This window comes from Triplophysa dalaica, chromosome 7, assembly GCF_015846415.1.
Source record: "Triplophysa dalaica isolate WHDGS20190420 chromosome 7, ASM1584641v1, whole genome shotgun sequence".
Classification (NCBI taxonomy): domain Eukaryota; kingdom Metazoa; phylum Chordata; class Actinopteri; order Cypriniformes; family Nemacheilidae; genus Triplophysa; species Triplophysa dalaica.
In genome coordinates this window covers 24,015,994-24,034,124 of record NC_079548.1, presented here as the reverse complement: position 1 = coordinate 24,034,124, position 18,131 = coordinate 24,015,994, and the positions used below count along the sequence as shown (strand labels likewise).

Genomic DNA, 18,131 nt, shown 5'->3' with positions numbered 1-18,131 from the left:
GTTACGGGCTGTAGCGATGCAATGAAATACTCTGGAGTAAAATGAGCAAATAAGAATACGCTGTTTGCCTTTGCTTTGGTTTCTTATTAAGAAGAAGACTTAACAAGAGATACATTGAGAAGCATGTTTTTAAAATTCTTCATAAACCAATTATTCAATTAGGAGTTTAGTACATATACACAAGCACACAAACTTAAGATACACATTTTAAAATACACATATAACCACTCTGTATTCTTGTCTTTAACAGACCTTAATATAAATACTGTCACAAATGAACTTTCTAGTTACAGTCATCGGCACTTTGAACCATTAACGTTTGCAGAAAGACAATAGCTATGAGCTAACAATTCTGACATTAAATAATTATGTTCATCAAATACAGTGATTCTATTTTAAGCATCGAGGTAAATATATACAGTCTCACATCAGCAAATTGATTTGCAAACAAAAATAGAGCTATTGATATTCCGTCAAATGCCGTAGCTATATAATACTTTTGAAACTACATCTTTTCACAAGTTCATGGTGTATGTGAATACTGGGGAAATACATTAAAATCAACCTTTGAATTTCATTCAATTATTTCTCATTTCTGACATGACTTATACATCCGTTAATGGGTAACAAAAATAAAAGAGATGATATAGCAAGATCACCCTCTTGTGGTGATATCAATCCAACCAGAGGCCTTTCTAGAAATTATTCACAATGCTCCAATTTCTATATAAAACCACAGTGAGAGATTTTTCTTACACACAGACGCACATGTCCGGGTTGCTTAAACTACTGAACATACTATGCTAACAGAGCACAGGGTTATATTTAGGCGCTTTATCTTCTGTACAGCAGCCAGAGCAAACAGACCACCGACAGTTCACACTGTCAGCCACAGGCACTTCTCATGGAGTTTCACAGTCTATCATGTGTTTCTGTTGCCTCTTCTCAAGAGAAGTGGGACATCTTAAAGCAAAATGACATGGTGGATGAAGCCTGGCTTCCCAATGAGCCTCCTTTTACATCCTCTGAATCTCAAAGAGACGCACATCGGTGTCATACCAGATGGGTGGATCCACATTACTGCATTGAGAAAAGAGAATATTAAACTTGCTTTACCTGCAAACGAAATATAAAAAACTTGAGATTAATACTTGAAATATTTAATCAAGGGTGAACCTGTGAACATTTCTACCCAAATCGATTGAAATAGAATTCCAATTTGCAGCTGTTTCTCTGCACAAAGGTCATGCAACCATGCACGGACCACACATACTGATCAAATGTTTGGCTTGAATGCACTGTATGCTTCTTTATATGTAAATAAATGTAAATATTTCTTATAAAGTTTAATTATAGTTATGGAGCCTTATTTTAAATATAAACTTTAATTGGCATAATTACTTCTAATTTTCATTTGAACATATTTTTCCCGATTTATTACATTAAATACAACTTAAATAAATGTCTTGTATTTAAAGGGACAGTTCACCCAAAAATGAAAATTCTGTCATCACTCTCAAGTTGTCCCAATGCTTGTAGAATCTTGTTACCAAACAGATCTCAACACCTGTTGACTCCCATAGTAGGCAAAATCACTTTACAAACGTGCTCAAATTTGTCGGTACCCTTACAGCTCATTAAAATAATGCTAAATTCCTCCTGAAGAGTGATTAAATTAAAAGCTATGTATCATATATACTTGCATGCCTTTGGTATGTCGTAGAAAAAAGCAGCTGGAAAAGAAGCTGGAAAGAGATGAATTATTGCTAATTCTACAAAGATATTCTGAAATGGCCTGGACGCATTTGTTGGTAAACTTTAGAAGAGATAATACATAATTGGATTATAGTGATATTTCAAACTAATTAGTTTCTTTAATTAGTATCACACATGTATCCAATCTTGTTATCAGTCATTCAGCCTATTTAAGTGGAGAAAAGTAGTCACTGTGCTGTTTGGTATCATTGTGTGCACCACGTTGAATATGGACCAGAGAAAGCAAAGGATAGAGTTGTCTGAGGAGCTCAGAAAGAATATAATAGACAAGCATGGTAAAGGTAAAGGCTACAAGACCATCTCCAAGCAGCTCAATGTTCCTGTGACAACAGTCGCAAATATTATTAAGAAGTTTAAGGTCCATGGAATTCTAGTCAACCTCCCTGTGTGCAGCTGCAAGAGGAAAATCCACCCCAGATTGAACAGAAGGATAGTGCGAATGGTAGAGAAAGAACCCCAAGGTAAAGGTACTTCAGTTTCTGATCGCACCAGCTGTCGCTTTTTGAGCAAGAAGACCAAGGAGCACTCAACATTTGGGGAAAAAAACAACATAAAAAAGTCAGGCTGGAATTTGCTAAAATTCATATTGACAAGCCACAATCCTTCTATGAGCATGTCCTTGTGAACACCATACCTACAGTGAAACATGGACGAGGCTCAGTTATGTTTAGAGGCTACTTTGCTGCATCTGGCACAACGAAATCTCAAGACTATCAAGGCATTCTGGAGTAAAACGCTTTGTCAGGATAATGACCCAAAACACACAGCTAAAATCACCCAAGAATGGATAAGAACAACACATTGGACTGTTCTGAAGTGGCCTTCTATGAGTCTTGATCTGAATCTTAAGGAACATCTATGGTAAGAGCTGAAACTTGCAGTCTGGAGAAGGAACACATCAAACCTGAAACAGCTGGAGCAGTTTGCTCAGGAAGAGTGCGCCAAACTACCTATGAACAAGGTGCAGAAGTCTCATTGAGAGCTACAGAAAACATTTGCTTGCAGTGATCGCCTCTAAATGTTGTGCAACAAAATACAAGTTTGGGGTCCCATAATTTTTGTCCATGACATTTTCATTTGTTTCATTATTTACAATATTATGCTTACCAAAAAATCTAAAGTAAAGTCTGATTTCTATTAATTATGAAAAACATTGGTGGATGCCAAATACTTCAGAGAAAATGGGGGATCCAACAAATTTAAGCACGTCTGTATAATTTTATTTTTTCTGTTTTTTCTGTCAACCACGGGGCTGTTGAATGCTTCAATTTGATTGTTTGACGTACGTTCTATGGGTATGCATTTACTTTCAGTAGCTGCACACCCATGAAGGTGTTCCAGGTCACTTTGCCAAGTTTAAACAACAAAAGGTTATAGTGAAGCCTACAGGCCATTACTACACACTGCAACCTGCTCTTGATTTTATGTTTATAATGTCAAACTTTACAACTAAAGGCTGGGTGTCCGATTTCTCATAGCCATTGTTGATGTTCAAATCACCAAAACAGACACACCCTATCTTTCGCTTTTGTCAGCGCTCTGCTTGACTAATGTCCATCCTGTGGACTGATCACCTTTCTGCTGATTGGCTACAAGGTTCCTTTGGTACTCGGACCGACTTTGTCTAAACAAGCGTAATTCAGAAATCGGACACCCTGCCTTTAATGGAAATGTGTGCAGTTTCCTTTCGATAAATGCATTAATAAACTGATAGCCTAATGGTTCATGCTGCTTATAACAAATATATTTATATTATAACAAATAAAGTTTGCGTGATTTTTTTGTTTTTTTTTACTGCAGTGGCTTCAGAGTCCGTTCTCTCTAACGGAAACGAGATGTGGAAGACAGTAATCCTATCATCAACAGCATTTTAAAGACGATTACATGACAAACAGGGAAATTAAACATCTGAACAATGTCCTGTGGTGTGGTAACCATGGTATAAGCGGAAAAATTTACTCCGGTTTGTTTAAAGTTATTGCAAAGCCAAAGTGTAACATATATTTTTCCCTTCATTGCATAAACAGATTAGATTATTAGCTTAATATAAAAACAATAGAATACTAAATTATGCACATTGCACAGCATTGTCCATTATGATTTTGTTTTACAGTGAAAAAGCACCATCCAACAGAAGGTGTAAAAAAGAGAAATGCCTAAGACTAACCGCAGGTAGATGACTCCCCACATGTAAGTGCGAAACCACATGGCAGTTCCTGCGTTTGCCTGATATTTCCTGATGAGAATGGGGTGAGGCACAGGCAACAAACCCACTAGAGTTCCGTGCTGTAGAAACTTCAGGATCTCAGATTCATCCGTCAGACCCCTGAATAATGACCACACAGTCAGATTTCACTGCAGAAAATCAAAGTCATGTAACAATCAATGTACCGACTCCTTCCTTACTTGTCAATGCAGATTTTTTCCACCTGTGGCACCAGGACCTGCAGCAAGCGCATGATGGTCTGAAGTGGAAGTTTGCTCTTCCAGGACAACACCTGTAAAATAGCAACCTTTAGTTAATTTTGATCTATGTTTTTAGACCGTTTGTAATATTACCCTATTAAAAAATCTTGGATTTTATAGAATATATTTGTAAATATCAGCGGTGTAATGACACTCATCTCAAAGTTCGGTACAATACATGATACTGGGTTCACCAAACAATCGCAACATTCAGATCAAAATCAACTTCTTAAATCAGCAAAAGAAACATTAAGTAAATCGACATAGCTCTTCAACATATCATGCCAAAACACATTTTTAAATCCCTAGAAAATATTTTTTTTTGTAAACATGCATGAATTTTTTATAGTTTGGGAAACTAACCCTTAAAAATGACGCAGGTTAACATTTCCAGGTGTAAGTAGCTAAGGGTCTGATGAGAATTGCTGAAGATCATCTTACCCAGTCAGGTTTGGGATTCCAGTGGCTGACAGTGGATGATGTGGTGGACAGACGTCTCCTCGCCATCTCTGCCTCCGTGTAGAAGACGTCCTGGGAAGAGAAATCACCACCGTTTTCACTTCCATTTAAAATGAGAATATTAAAGTTATACGTAGACTGAGTATTCCCTGACCTCAGTGTCTCTTCCTGAGATGGATTCAGTGTCGCTGGCTCCAGCTGCACTGCTGGAATCTGGGATTTGGGGGGATTCTATCTGGGGCAGTGCAACCATTGTGCCGTCCTCTGAAACCTGGGACTTCTCTGTCAATTTATCAATGGCTAAAAGAGAGTTCAACTGTGTGTCAAAAGCACATTTTAAAGAAAGACACTCACGGGACAACATACAGCAAGTGTATTCCTAATGGAAGAGCTGAACTGTATGTATGCTATTGATCTCAGCTACCTGGAATGGCCACCAGACTGGCCTTCAGAGTGCCCGGCTCAGCGGGCACAGCCGGCCGTGAGCCCTCCATGGACACGGTCTCCTGTGAGCTGGTGCGAGAAATGACGTCTGGAGACTTCCTCTTCCTCTGAAGGGCCTTCTGAATGGAGGCGGAGTCAGATGGCAGGTTAGCCAGCTGATGGAAAACATTACGCTTTCGGATGATGGCGTACACCAAGTTACAGTTACCTGCGGCAAACGTTTACAGGGAAAAGTGAATTCAATCAATAATCCACATCAAGGCTCGGGTGGCCGCGTTTACCGTTTTCTAAATGACCAAAACTAACAGAACAACCACACAAGGTTTAGTTTGATCGAACTAAACCTGCAAAGTGTGAACACACCTCACAGGAATCTTACCATCAAACTGGTACTGAATGATGTTATTGAAGGCCTCCAGCAAGAAGAAGACCAGATGATGGTTCTGAGGTGCAGAAAACAGGAACCAGTTGGTAGAGAAAGCCTCAAGCAGATGCAGGAGCTTGTTTGCCGCCACCATGGAAAGACTCTTCAGGTAGGGAGATACTAGACCAACACAAGGTATTAGGAAGAGGTGTGAAGGGAGGCCATACCATTACATTTCTCTAAGCAGAAAAATCTTTGAGACTATTAGAAGATATTTATCAGTGACGAAACAGATGGTGAATGATCGGTGATCCATACGGATCGTGCTCTACGGTTCGGAACACATGTGAGTTCATTGATCATATATTAAAAAGTGTAAGCACATTCTCTCCTAAACATTAGCTTTAAGCGCTGTGGAAGTTTAACTTAAAGTAATGTTGGGTTGAGTCAAAGTGCCGCCCACTCATAATTCAGTAACGCATTTGAGAAGACCAGAGAATGTCGGTCAAGACACTAACTCCATGATCGCCACCTCAAAACACCCGTCACATTTATAATCTGATCTCTAGAGATCCATATCTCAGCTGTTTACTCAGACGTCATATTTATTTTTTGTACATAATGCCTTTTTTATAATGCATTCATATTGTATGACAGAAGAGAAATATTAACCCTTTAAAAACAAGGTTCTCTGTTAAATGTATCAGTTGATATCCTTGATGTATATTCACAAATTCATTTTTATAAAGTTTTCGAAACTGCTCATATTATAATAATTAAAATTAAAATGATAAAGCATTTACATTAGATGATCTGAAAAATGATCCGTGCCCAAAATCCATAATATGATCCGAACCATGAGTTTTGTGACCCGTCGCACCGCTGAGCTTGATTTATTTTAAAATTCAATCTATTTTGAGCTATGCTTTAGACTTCAGCTAAATGACAGAGAAAGTTCTGGCATGATACTCTTAATGGCGCGATACTCTTAATGGCGCAGTCCTAAAGTCTAAACCAATCTGAGGTAATAACTTTACCACATGGTAAAGTTAGAAGATTGGTTCCTTCTGTATCAGCAGCCAATGAGATTGCTGCTCAATGTTTAAATCTCGTCTAGTTATTGTCATAGCACTTCAGCGCACTTCAGAAAGCCTCCTCTTTCCCCAGCTCCACCTTTATAGATCAGCTACAAGGTGATCTTGTATGTTATACGGGTTTATTCATATGTTTTGTGTGCAGCAGCATCATTGCACACAGCAGCATGTTGTGGATGTATAAGCACTAGCAAATCTCTGTACTGGCTCCACCGCAGCAGTGTAGCAGATCTATTCTGCCACAACCAAAAACATTTATATGTCATGTACACTACAATGCTCCGAGAGTTGTCATGACAGAACTACTATTCAACCAACTATGATAGATTGTAAGTAAATGGCCTTCCTTAGTCTCTGGTGAAGTGTAACCACACACAATAAAATCTCAATACTGACCATTCACCACAATAGTGAGCAAACAGTCATAAAGAGGCTGTAGTCTCTGATGACCGCTGGTTATTATCTTGTGGAAAACCTACAGAAACAAAAACAAATGTATTAACTTAGGAAAATTCCTGGTGATATTGTGCACAATTCTTTTTTGCAATTTATTTCAAAGACATCTGATTATTTTCTGCATTATATTTAAATATAACATTCTCTCCATTGATGAAAAACAAACTTCTACAGTTTTTTCTTATACAATCTACAAAAAATACACATATGGAAAATTGATCGTGAATAATGTTCCATGTTGAACCATAAAACAGATCATGTATGTGATTTACCACAATGAGCAGGTCAGCATGTGTGCCTGTGAACACAGGGATGTCCATGGGTACATGAAGAGAGTACGGCTTATTCAGACGCACCCCGAAGTTCCTCTCTCCACTCAGCAGCAGAAGAATAAAGACACCGATGTGCATGAGACCCACACGTGCTAAAGGATAACATACATGTACTGCATTACACAATCAGTAGAATCTTCATCTTTTAATCTTTTTGATTAAGTATCAATTTTCCCACACTGGCTGATACAGTAGGTGGCACACAGCACTGACATCACACGCTCATCATGCAGCGTTACAGTCGAATCACAAATAAAATGGTGATAAACATCTGACAAACACACTTACACTGATCAGCTCGAGCATCGTTCAGGTAATACAGTATAGGCACTAATATGTCCAACACGTCGCTGCTCTTCAGCACGAAGAACAGAAACTTCTGCAAAGAGAAAACGTGAACACTGTGAAATATTCACATGATTTCTTCTGCAGGAGACGTAAAATCGACAGGTGGACGTCATACTTTGTTGAAGTCGCAGAGTTTCCAGAAGAGGACAAGCAGTTCCTGGTGAAACTGGATCTTTTTGGATGAGTTGGGCAGGTATGTTTGAGACAGAGGGTTTGTCAGCAGGCGAGCCAAACCCTTCAGGACAAAGTCATAATCCTGCAGGCACATCAAAGGAAGTGTGACGTAAAACACCAGCTCATTCTACTGGCTTTTTTTCCACATGTTCACTTCGCTAGTCAGTCAGTGCTAAGTATTTTGCAAACCATTTACATATTTATGTACGTTATGGGAAATACCCTGCAATTGTTCTTTTTATTTTGTATACTAAATGAGTATATTTAAAGTCTGCTAATTTGGAACAACTAATTTTGTACCTAATGCACTTTAATTGTGTAGAAGTCCTGTGGTCCAACTAAAGATATACTGAAGTATAAGGGATTGTGCCAAAGTGGCACTAATGCAGGTACACTTCTTGCATTAAAATACTAATATTATTAAAGAATTATGCAATTCCTATCAAAAGTGACATTAAAAAACATTTCACAGGCTTAATATTAAGAAATGTGCATTGTGAACAAGTGCTCCATATAACGTTTACTTATAATTTAATATCAGTTAGTCAATTATCAAAAATCAATAATGTCAGTAAGTATGTTAAAGGGATACTTCTCTAAAAAATGAACATTCTGTCATGAAATACAGTCATGACAAATGTCATTTTTACAGATTTGGAATAACTCGAAGGTGAGTAATTGATGACAGAATTTTCATTTATGGGTGAACTGTCCCTTTAATACAATTGAACCATACTTAGTATGAAAGCAATGTATTTAAAATGTTTTGGCTGCTCATAAGTGATGTTTGTTTTATTAACAAAGTTCGGGAGAAGCCTGAGTATATAATTAAGTCCGGCTGGTTCGCTATCAGCAATCAAGACTCTGTCCTATCAGCTCAAAGAACCAGCACATAAATAGACTTGGAATCATATCTGAAGCCATCTCTTAAGGATTAAACATCCCTCCACCACTTCGGCTCCTCTTCCTGACCTCGAACATCTAGCAGGACTCCGGGGGATGAGTTCTGGGCTCAGCCGTTTCTGAGCTTGGCGCTCTCGCCCCTGTTGGGGGAAGAGAGCATACCGGGTTCGGAAGGAACCGGCGAGCTCTGAGCCCGCTCCCTGGACAGCATGCCAAATATGCATACCTTTACTTCCCCTGCTATCTTTATTATCTAGACAGGTGAACTCGTGAAACGGCTGTTTAAATAGTACCCTCACTTGAAACACAGTATTCCTTAAGACACGATTTAACATGCAGATTATATGATATAATTTTTTTATACTGAGGTCTCTGAAGCCATAAAAGAATATGAAAATAATTTGTTTATGCTGTGGTAATGTCGAAATTTCACTGGTATCGGCTACTATGATAAACCTCCTATATATAGGGTGAGATTGTAGGTAAGTGCAGTGTTGTTACTGTGTGTGGTTGCTATGGTTACAAGTAGACTTGAAAAAGCAGGACAGCCGCACAACATACCTCCTCCCTGTGAATTCTGGACAAGTAGTTCACAAAGAGATTATTTGGACCAGTGGACTATAGATAAAGAGAAATACAGTATACATTACACATTTCAAACTGTAAAAACATATAGTATATTATCTATATATTCTGTGATATATCTTGATGTACTACTCCTTTTTCTTTTTTAATGTTGAGCATAACACAGCAGTACACAGTGTCCGTCTCTTACTCTCGTTCAACTTTGCTCAGTGTGTGTGAATGGATGTTGTGTACATTAGGGGGTGTGGTGTGCTTACATCCTGCTCCTCCATGCTGGAGGGGGATGGTGGGCGGTACGGCGGTCCCCCCTCGTGCTCCAGGGTCACAATAAGGATCTGCACAGCCTGCTCCACCAGCTGCTCGCGGTAGTCAGAGAAGAGCAAGTGGTTGTAGGGAATCCCGTAACCCACCGGGTCATATGCACACACCACATTCAACAGGGAGGTGAAGAGAGGCAGGGCATGTCTGTAAGGACGACGTATGTTTACATTTCATGAAGAAAATCACAGCCACAATCTAAGATGTGTGCCAGAGTATTGCTGTGTGGTTACTAAGGAGTTTTGAGGGCATTTCCATGCTATGCCTCTGGTATTTCGGATGTTTTCTAGGTCATTTCCAGGTCGTGTCTAGGCTGGTTGCTAGGTTGTTGCTATACAGTTGCCAATGTGTTCTGAGGGGTTTCTTTCTTATGCATTTCTGGAGTGACCTGTATGGTTGCAGAGGTGTTTTCAGTGCATTTCTATGCTGTGGCTCCTGTATTCTGGATGTTTGCTTGGTTATTTCCAGGACGTGTCCAGGCTGTGTGCTAGGGTGTTGCTATGCAGTTGCAAATGTTTTGTTACTTTTTTGTGCAATTTCTGGAGTGACCTGTATGGTTGCTAGGGTGTGTCGCTATGGAGTGTGAACGCTGGTTGCATGCTGGCCCAAGTTAAGCATCTTTGACATAATGTTCTCAGATTCCCCCTTCTAGCGTCTAAGAAATCGCAGACATCCATGCAACAAGTCACCTGACAGATGAAAGCATTTGTTTTTGCAGCGCGATGCGGGACAGGCCATCGCCAATACTGATAAGTGTGTGCAGCTGTTTTTGTGGGGAGTGTGTGTTTGTGCCGACCTGTTTTCAGTGGAACAGAAGAAGGTGACCCAGGGGTTGAGAATGCTGTTATCCGATGTTGGAGGCAGGTACATGACCTCTGAGAAACAGGTGAGCAGTAACCTCAACAGCTCCGACCTACACACAAACAACAGGCGATGAAATAAACTGATATCGGCCGCTTGTTAAATGACCGATCTGACACACAGAATGGCTGGAAAAACAGGTTCGGATTTTAAAGCTCTCGTGTGGTTACTGATTGAAAGGTTTTTGTCATGGAAACTCAAATAAAGGCACAGGCCTGTGGGACTCCACGCTTACTCACCTGTTTAGATCATGTATGTAGTTGAGGGGGGGTGACTGAGCAAAGCCCACTCCGGCCTCCCAGATATACTCACAGCTGTCCAAAGACTGCATGTCCTCAACCGAGTCCTAGAGGTGACAGAAACACAAATGTTCTACATTTATTTAAATGTAAATTTAAACTGTACACAGGCAGAAGTTACGACATTGATTTCTACTGACTTGTGACGTATATCTTAGTGTCACGGCTTCTTGAATGAGAAGAAATGTAAGGCAACTTGATTTCAACCTTTCATATTTCATAACTTTCATATTAACAATTGTTTTATTATATGTATTTTAAATGCGGTATTAATAACTAATTACTAATAATAGGGCAAGTAAGAACCTTAAATAATAACTGAATGTGCAATGCTCTAGTAAAATACAGATACATGCACACCTGTACCTGGCTGATTATGTAATAATGCTGCTTGACACATATGCAAAATATTAGTACGCAGAAGATTTTTTATAGTTACTTTCATCAGTATACATAGGTGTTTCTGCAAGCACGGCACTTGACTCTCTAAAATAAAAATGTTATCATTAGAGTTTGTAATTCATACGGTCAACAAACTTGCATGGAGTCATTAAGATTTTAATATTTGTTATTTAAATTATTTTGAAATACAGTTAACCTTAAAAATGTGCTGCGGTAAAGACATGTTGAGTAAAAATATATTTTTTCTAATATTGCAGCTTATTGACAGCTAGCAAGGTCTACTACATTAGTTTTGACTCTTAGCATCTTAATATACATTAAACAGTAAACAGTAATAAACATTTTTTGTAAAATGTAGTTCAAAGCACGGAATTACTAAACTGTATGGTAAGTACACACAATACAAACTGACTCAGATAAGATGATATTTATTTTTGGGGATCTTGTGACTGAGGTAGTGAGGTGGTCTAATCTCAGTAATGTGCTCATGTTCTAATTTGTGTTCAAATACAAACTAGACTTGTTTGTCTTTGATAAAATGTCAAAATTAAAGCCATTTTTCATCATTGCGGTAAAGACTCAAAAGTGTGGGACAGGCACATTTACTTAAAAAATCATGAAAGTGATCAGTAAATAATACAAAAACATAAAATGCTACAAATTAAAATGTATATTATAAAATTCCTTTTGAAATCAGGTCAAATTGTAATTCAATTCAATTATTTTATGTAGGTTCTGGGACATGAATAAAAATGGTGTTTGGATCTATAAATGCTTCATAATTTTATATTAAATCACATTAATCATTCATTATATTTTTTTCAAGCTGTGTAATGACACATATTTATAATGCTTTAGATGACAAACTTTGACGTGAATCAAAAATGTCACTGCTGGGACTTAAAAGTGCCCGTAGTTGCAGAAACACCCACGTACAGTTGTGTTCAAAATTATTCAACCCCCACTGAAATTGATTTTTTTGGTCGGTTTGACATTGATTATGATCATTCAGTCATCCTGCTTACAATTAAATCAAAGAGGCATGTGTAGGTCAGACAAATATAACATAACATTTATAATGAAATAACCACAAATGCCACTTCAAAATGTTCCAGCCTTTCATCTGCAACCAAGCTCTAGTGGACTTGGAGGTATGCTTGGGATCATTGTCCTGTTGAAAGGTCCAACGTCTTCCAAGCCTCAGGTTTGTGACGGACTGCATCACATTGTCATCCAATATCTCCTGGTACTGAAGAGAATTCATGGTACCTTGCACACGCTGAAGCTTCCCAGTACCTGCAGAAGCAAAACAGCCCCAAAGCATGATTGACCCCCCGCCATGCTTCACAGTAGGCAAGGTGTTCTTTTCTTCATAGGCCTTGTTCTTCCTCCTCCAAACATAGCGTTGATCCATGGGCCCAAACAGTTCTAATTGTGTTTCATTTGTCCACAGAACACTATCCCAAAACTTCTGTGGTTTGTCCACATGACTTCTGGCATACTGCAGTCGACTCTTCTCATTCTTTGGGGACAGCAAGGGGGTGCGCCTGGGAGTTCTGGCATGGAGGCCTTCATTACGCAGGGTGCGCCGTATTGTCTGAGCAGAAACTTCAGTACCCACATCTGACAAATCTTTTCTCAGTTCCTCAGCAGTCACACGGGGACTTTTCTCCACTCTACGCTTCAGGTAGCGCACAGCAGTCGAAGTCAGCATCTTCTTTCTGCCACGACCAGGTAGCGTTTCAACAGTGCCCTTTGCCTTGAATTTGCGAATGATGCTTCCTATGGTGTCTCTTGGTATGTTTAACATCTTTGCAATCTTCTTATAGCCATTGCCCTTCCTGTGAAGAGTAATCACCTGTTCTCTTGTCTTCCTGGACCATTCTCTTGACCTCACCATGTTTGTAACCACACCAGTAAATGTCTAGAAGGAGCTGAGTATCACAGTCATTTTAAAGCTGCCTAATTGGTGCTTATTAGGCTTTATTGCTGCTCCCTGATATCCACAGGTGTTTTCAATACCTGATTGAAAACACTTCATTGAACCTCTGTTCTTCAGAGTGGTAGTCTTTAAGGGGTTAAATAATTATGTCAATGAAGAATTCCCAAAAGAAACATTTACTACTGTATTACAAAACTAATTGATGTCATTTTAGTTGCATATGGTTCTTTAAGAAGTCCTTGTAGGATTTCATTCTGAATACAATTACAAATGTACACTAAATTCCCTAAAACCATTTACATCAAAGCGGTGGTCATTTACTTATAAAGATTTGCTCTTATATAACAAAAGCTTGCTCAAAAACTGTGATTTTATTTCATGTCTCCTTCAAATGAAACTTATGAAATGTCTACATTAAATGAAGGTGTATACAGGATATGTTGCAGTATTTCCCTTGTGTGTGCATAAAGACTCACAGGTCGTCCTTTCTTGTGGCTGTGAACAGTGAAGTCTGGACAGAAGAGCAGGTCGGCCAGAGCCAGTAACAGAGACTCAGCCAGTGGACGAGCTCCTTCATCATCATCTTCTTCATCATCCATCTATCAAGAAAAATCAACAACAGCTAAAAAATTCATTATTTTTAGTTAATATAACTAACTGAATCTAACTCCCACCCTTTCTTTCAAAGAGAAACGTAAATCCAGTGTAAAGATTATAAAGATAAAGTAAAAATGTATTGCAAACCGAACCTAACCGAACCATGGCTTCCAAACCAAACTGTGGCATTGGTATTTTTTGGTATAGGAAAAAGTCATTAACTTTAAAGTGTAATTTTACCATCCAAGTCATTTGAGATCATTTTATAATCCTAGACTAATCAATGAATTTAAAGTGACACTGGGATCATATGGATTACTTTTAGGATTGATGTATGTGCTTTTTGGAGCATCAATAAATTAGGTCTCGTGTAAAGAAATATAGTGAGAGCATATTGTCATAAATAAGTTCTTAAAACCTTTTCAAAATATTTACTTTTAAAATAATTAGAAGCCAAAGCTGTCAGTAAGCAGCTGGTAAGTTGACATATCGGTAGTACATGAAAAAATTACATGAATCAGCTTCAAAAGCCTCTGCAATAGCACCTTTTAGCAATATCTGTTTGTGTATACAGTGTGGAGTACAGTGTATCTGGACACAATTCATCTGAGAGGATTGTGTAATCCTGCACTGCTATTTTTAACCCACTTCAATCGAAGCTTGAAGTTACTCAGTTGAAAATCATGCAGCTTCCATTTTGTTGAGTTGGTGGATATAAAAAGTTGCTTGTGATTATATGAGTTTTATTACACGGAATGCTTGATTCTGATTGGCCCGTTGGGACATTTGCAGGTTCGTCATTCCCAGATAACAACCGCTCAAATCACTAACACACGGTAACCCGAATGCAGCAATTCATTTTGAATGTTTTTTTCTGCCTTTGGTAAATATGAGCTAATCAAATATTTCAAATTCACATTTCTTGTCAAGTTTTTTTCTCATGTGGCAAGTAGCTGTGTAATAAGCGGGATAATGTACAAGCAGCAGGCTGTTGTCACAAAATAAGCCCCTTCAGTGTGATACAAGAGCCTCCTGATCACACTGGAGGGGGCCGGGGTTAATTTCTGCGATAACAACCGGCTGCCTTTACATTACCCCTAACATAAAACCAGATTTGGCTCCACAGGTTGAACAGATCAAACCCTCTTGTCTCTGTTATGCGTCCATATTCTCATATTCCCTCAGTCATAGACATGTCGGTTCAAGACGAATGCACAAGCAACATCAGTCTCACCCCTGCTCTGCCAGCACCAGGGATGGTGGACCAGAAGAACCCTCTCCAGTCCTGATCCTCAAAGATGTAAGGCAAGATTCGAGAGAGCATACGGGTACAGTTTAACACAACTTGCTTCTCCTTTTCTGTAGGACATCCCGACTCGGCACCCTGAACCAGCTTCTCCACAGCCTACACGCACATATCAAAATACATGCACATCTGAAGCAACGTTGGACAAACACAATAAAATGAGAACATTGCTTTTATTTTGTAATTAATTTAAACATGGGAATCTTGCATTTGTTAATTTTGCCTGAAAAGTGTGCTGATATTATATATAAGACACATCCCACTTTCTTTCATATTTTGTTAAATGCAATGACATTCACACATTATTAGATTTGACCAACGTGTCCAAAGACTGTCCCCTGAACATAACACAGACTAGGGTAAATATATAAAAAAAATTTTTATATTTGACTTATAATTTTAAAATATAACATAAAGTCACACAATATCATTTCTTTACAAATTGTGCATTTTGCATGTCTGATGTCAAGCTAACGATCTTCCAACACAAAGTAAAAAGCAAAGCTTTCTCTAAAAGTCTATGAAGATTTCAGTTTTTTTTCTAATGGGCAGCCTCAAAAAGGAAGGCCAGCGATCGTGACAGGAAGAGGAAAGCACCAGATGTTTTCCTGTCTCACCAACAACACAATCAAAGCTTGAGTTGATGGAGCACGCTTCTAATGAGGGCATGCAAATGGATTATATGTAAAGAACAAGATCCTGGTTCTCACATTTCATTATTTGATAACATCAGGATTCATTTTAGCACAGAACGGCATGGTGAATGTACCTTGTAGCACAGTGTTGCCAGATTGGAGGGCGATTCTTCCCTGACAGCTCGGATCTCCGCAGCGGGCACCAGGGCGAACACATCCTGTACAGTGGTGGTGGTGTCAGCCCAAAACTGATCCCAAAATACATCATCTGTGGCTTCTACAGGCTATTGCAGGAGAGGAGACAGTTCTGATAGAGTATCATACATATCGGTTTACATATTCATTTAGACATTCGTTTATTAACAAAACAATTACACCAAAACGAGAAGACTGTATTTGAAAGTGTGCAAATACACACAAGGAATTTGTTTTGATATATACAAATGCACTACATACAGATGTGTGGAAGGGGAAATGTGGTGTGAAGAAGTGGGTATGAACAGGTGTATAATACTAAACAATATATTGCAAAAGGCACTGTACATTTCTCCTTGGTAGATAAAACCCATAGATAATGTGCTTAGCGTAAATAATATTTCTTGCTAGTAGTGAGAACAGTGTCTTACTTTACTTTAACTAAAAGGAATTAAAACATTTACAAAAAACTTTTTATATTTAGAAGAAGACAATTGAAATAAACTGAATGCTAAAATGTGATTAAAATGCTGATCACAGAACTTCTTGACGTTAAAACATGCATGTCCATTTCATCTGTTTAACTTATTATGTGTTTAATCAAAAAACATAGACGTCATGTCAGGGGGCAGGGTCTGTTACTGTGTGCGTCATCTTAAAATTACTCACTGCACTTTCACTTTATGTTTCATCTGTTTATCTCATGAATAAAAAATAAAGCAACCAAATAAAACTCTTGTTTTACAACTATGTGTAGTTATTAGGAGTGTGTTAGTGTATTAGGAGTTATATGAAAAATAGAGACTGCGAGTAAAACAAATCCGCCACTAAAAGTAATTTAAAATACATTATCTAAAAGTGTATTATTATTAAATTATTATGTAAAAGTGTTATGTACTTTTTCTTCTCAAGTTAATGTATATTGATTTCCAAATGTTTAATAATTTAAGTATATTAATAGAAGAAAATTTGTATTGTTTTTTAATTTGTTTAAAAAATATTTTGTTTTACACATAGATAGACATGTAGTCTAATAATATGATATAACTTTAATGAAGTAACATAATGAAAATATTGAAAAAAGAATAAAACCTTAATAAATTAACCAAAATGGACAGAACTCAAATATAAACACCTGTCACTCAGCTTAAATATTTTAAAGGCTAACATAACCACCGATCAGCACACGCAAAAACATATTTGACATGTATGTATAAATGTCAAGGCTTTATTTTAAATGAGTGTATGTGATGTATATGTAAGATGTTGCAGCGGTCTGATCGACGCAGTCTCCATCTGGAAACACAAAAACAAACACAAGCTCGGAAAAACACCCTTCACTAAAAGCTAGGGCACAAACCTGTGTTTTTGTGGTAAGCTGTATCACCGCCTTCCTGAAATTCAGCTTTGAGTCCGTATTTCCCATTTTTCTGATGTGATCGTTTAATGATAAGGAGCAGCTCTAATCCCCGTCACCACCTCCTCTGCGAGTGTCATCTGCGTGCGGAGGAGGTGATGATGGTACGCAACACCCTAAACTTCCGGGATGAGAACGTTCAATTTCTACTATGTGCAAGGATGATAAGGCGCCATGCACAAACTAGTCAGACTATGACATCATAACATCGCGAAAGTAATATGATAGATATGTGTTGAGAAACTCTCGCGATACTGTGACGTAAACCAGTACTACATACAGAGTTTTTAGTGCACAGACGGCTTGCAAATGCCAAGCCGTGCAGTTCATCTCATGGATATTAATTACGTTGTGTGATTGGGAGGGTTGAGGCGGTTACTAAGGGGCGTCGGTCGGACATTATTAATATTCATGAGGTAGACTTCAGCCACAGTAAATTCCTAATGCAGTTGCAAAGTCTGACGCACAGGCCATAATTTACAAAAATAAAAAAATGTATACAAAAAATATATTTCAGTAATTGTAATCCGCATGAATAAACCGGATTCGCGATATTTAATAAGAACCGAACTTGTTTAAACTTAATTTATGACTAAACTGGAGAATCACTTGAATTTTAATAATATATTTAATAATCAAACGCTTTATAGTTTTGTGTTTTATTAACCTTTAAAAAATTATTATGTGTGTTGAAGCAAATAAAGAAGGTAGCAGCTCGGCAAATAAAGTGACATCATCAGTTTGTCAACCAATCCCGT

At 38.2% G+C, this 18,131-nt stretch overlaps 1 protein-coding gene across 1 annotated transcript; it reads right to left on the bottom strand.

The window, feature by feature from the left end:
- Nucleotides 1-74: 74 nt before the first annotated feature.
- On the bottom strand, nucleotides 75-17,472 carry hid1a (HID1 domain containing a). Its single transcript, XM_056753809.1, has 19 exons — nucleotides 17,317-17,472; nucleotides 15,896-16,045; nucleotides 15,055-15,225; nucleotides 13,700-13,822; nucleotides 10,820-10,926; nucleotides 10,516-10,632; nucleotides 9,659-9,866; nucleotides 9,378-9,434; nucleotides 7,855-7,995; nucleotides 7,680-7,770; nucleotides 7,332-7,483; nucleotides 7,000-7,078; nucleotides 5,525-5,689; nucleotides 5,126-5,353; nucleotides 4,856-5,001; nucleotides 4,684-4,773; nucleotides 4,183-4,274; nucleotides 3,944-4,102; nucleotides 75-1,080 (listed from the first exon to the last, which is right to left on the bottom strand). Exons 1-19 carry the CDS (start codon nucleotides 17,380-17,382, stop codon nucleotides 1,017-1,019), a joined length of 2,406 nt encoding a protein of 801 aa, XP_056609787.1. The 5' UTR covers nucleotides 17,383-17,472; the 3' UTR covers nucleotides 75-1,016.
- Between the last annotated feature and the right edge of the window lie 659 nt (nucleotides 17,473-18,131).

Excerpts from the sequence above, each read along its gene's own strand:
- hid1a (XM_056753809.1), bottom strand. The coding sequence starts at position 17,382 with ATGGGAAATACGGACTCAAAGCTGAATTTCAGGAAGGCGGTGATACAG. Across the intron at positions 13,823-15,054 it reads CTGGTGCTGGCAGAGCAGGG|ATGGATGATGAAGAAGATGA; the intron begins GTGAGACTGATG and ends TTTTCTTGATAG. Across the intron at positions 4,103-4,182 it reads GAAAAAATCTGCATTGACAA|GGGTCTGACGGATGAATCTG; the intron begins GTAAGGAAGGAG and ends GTCATTATTCAG.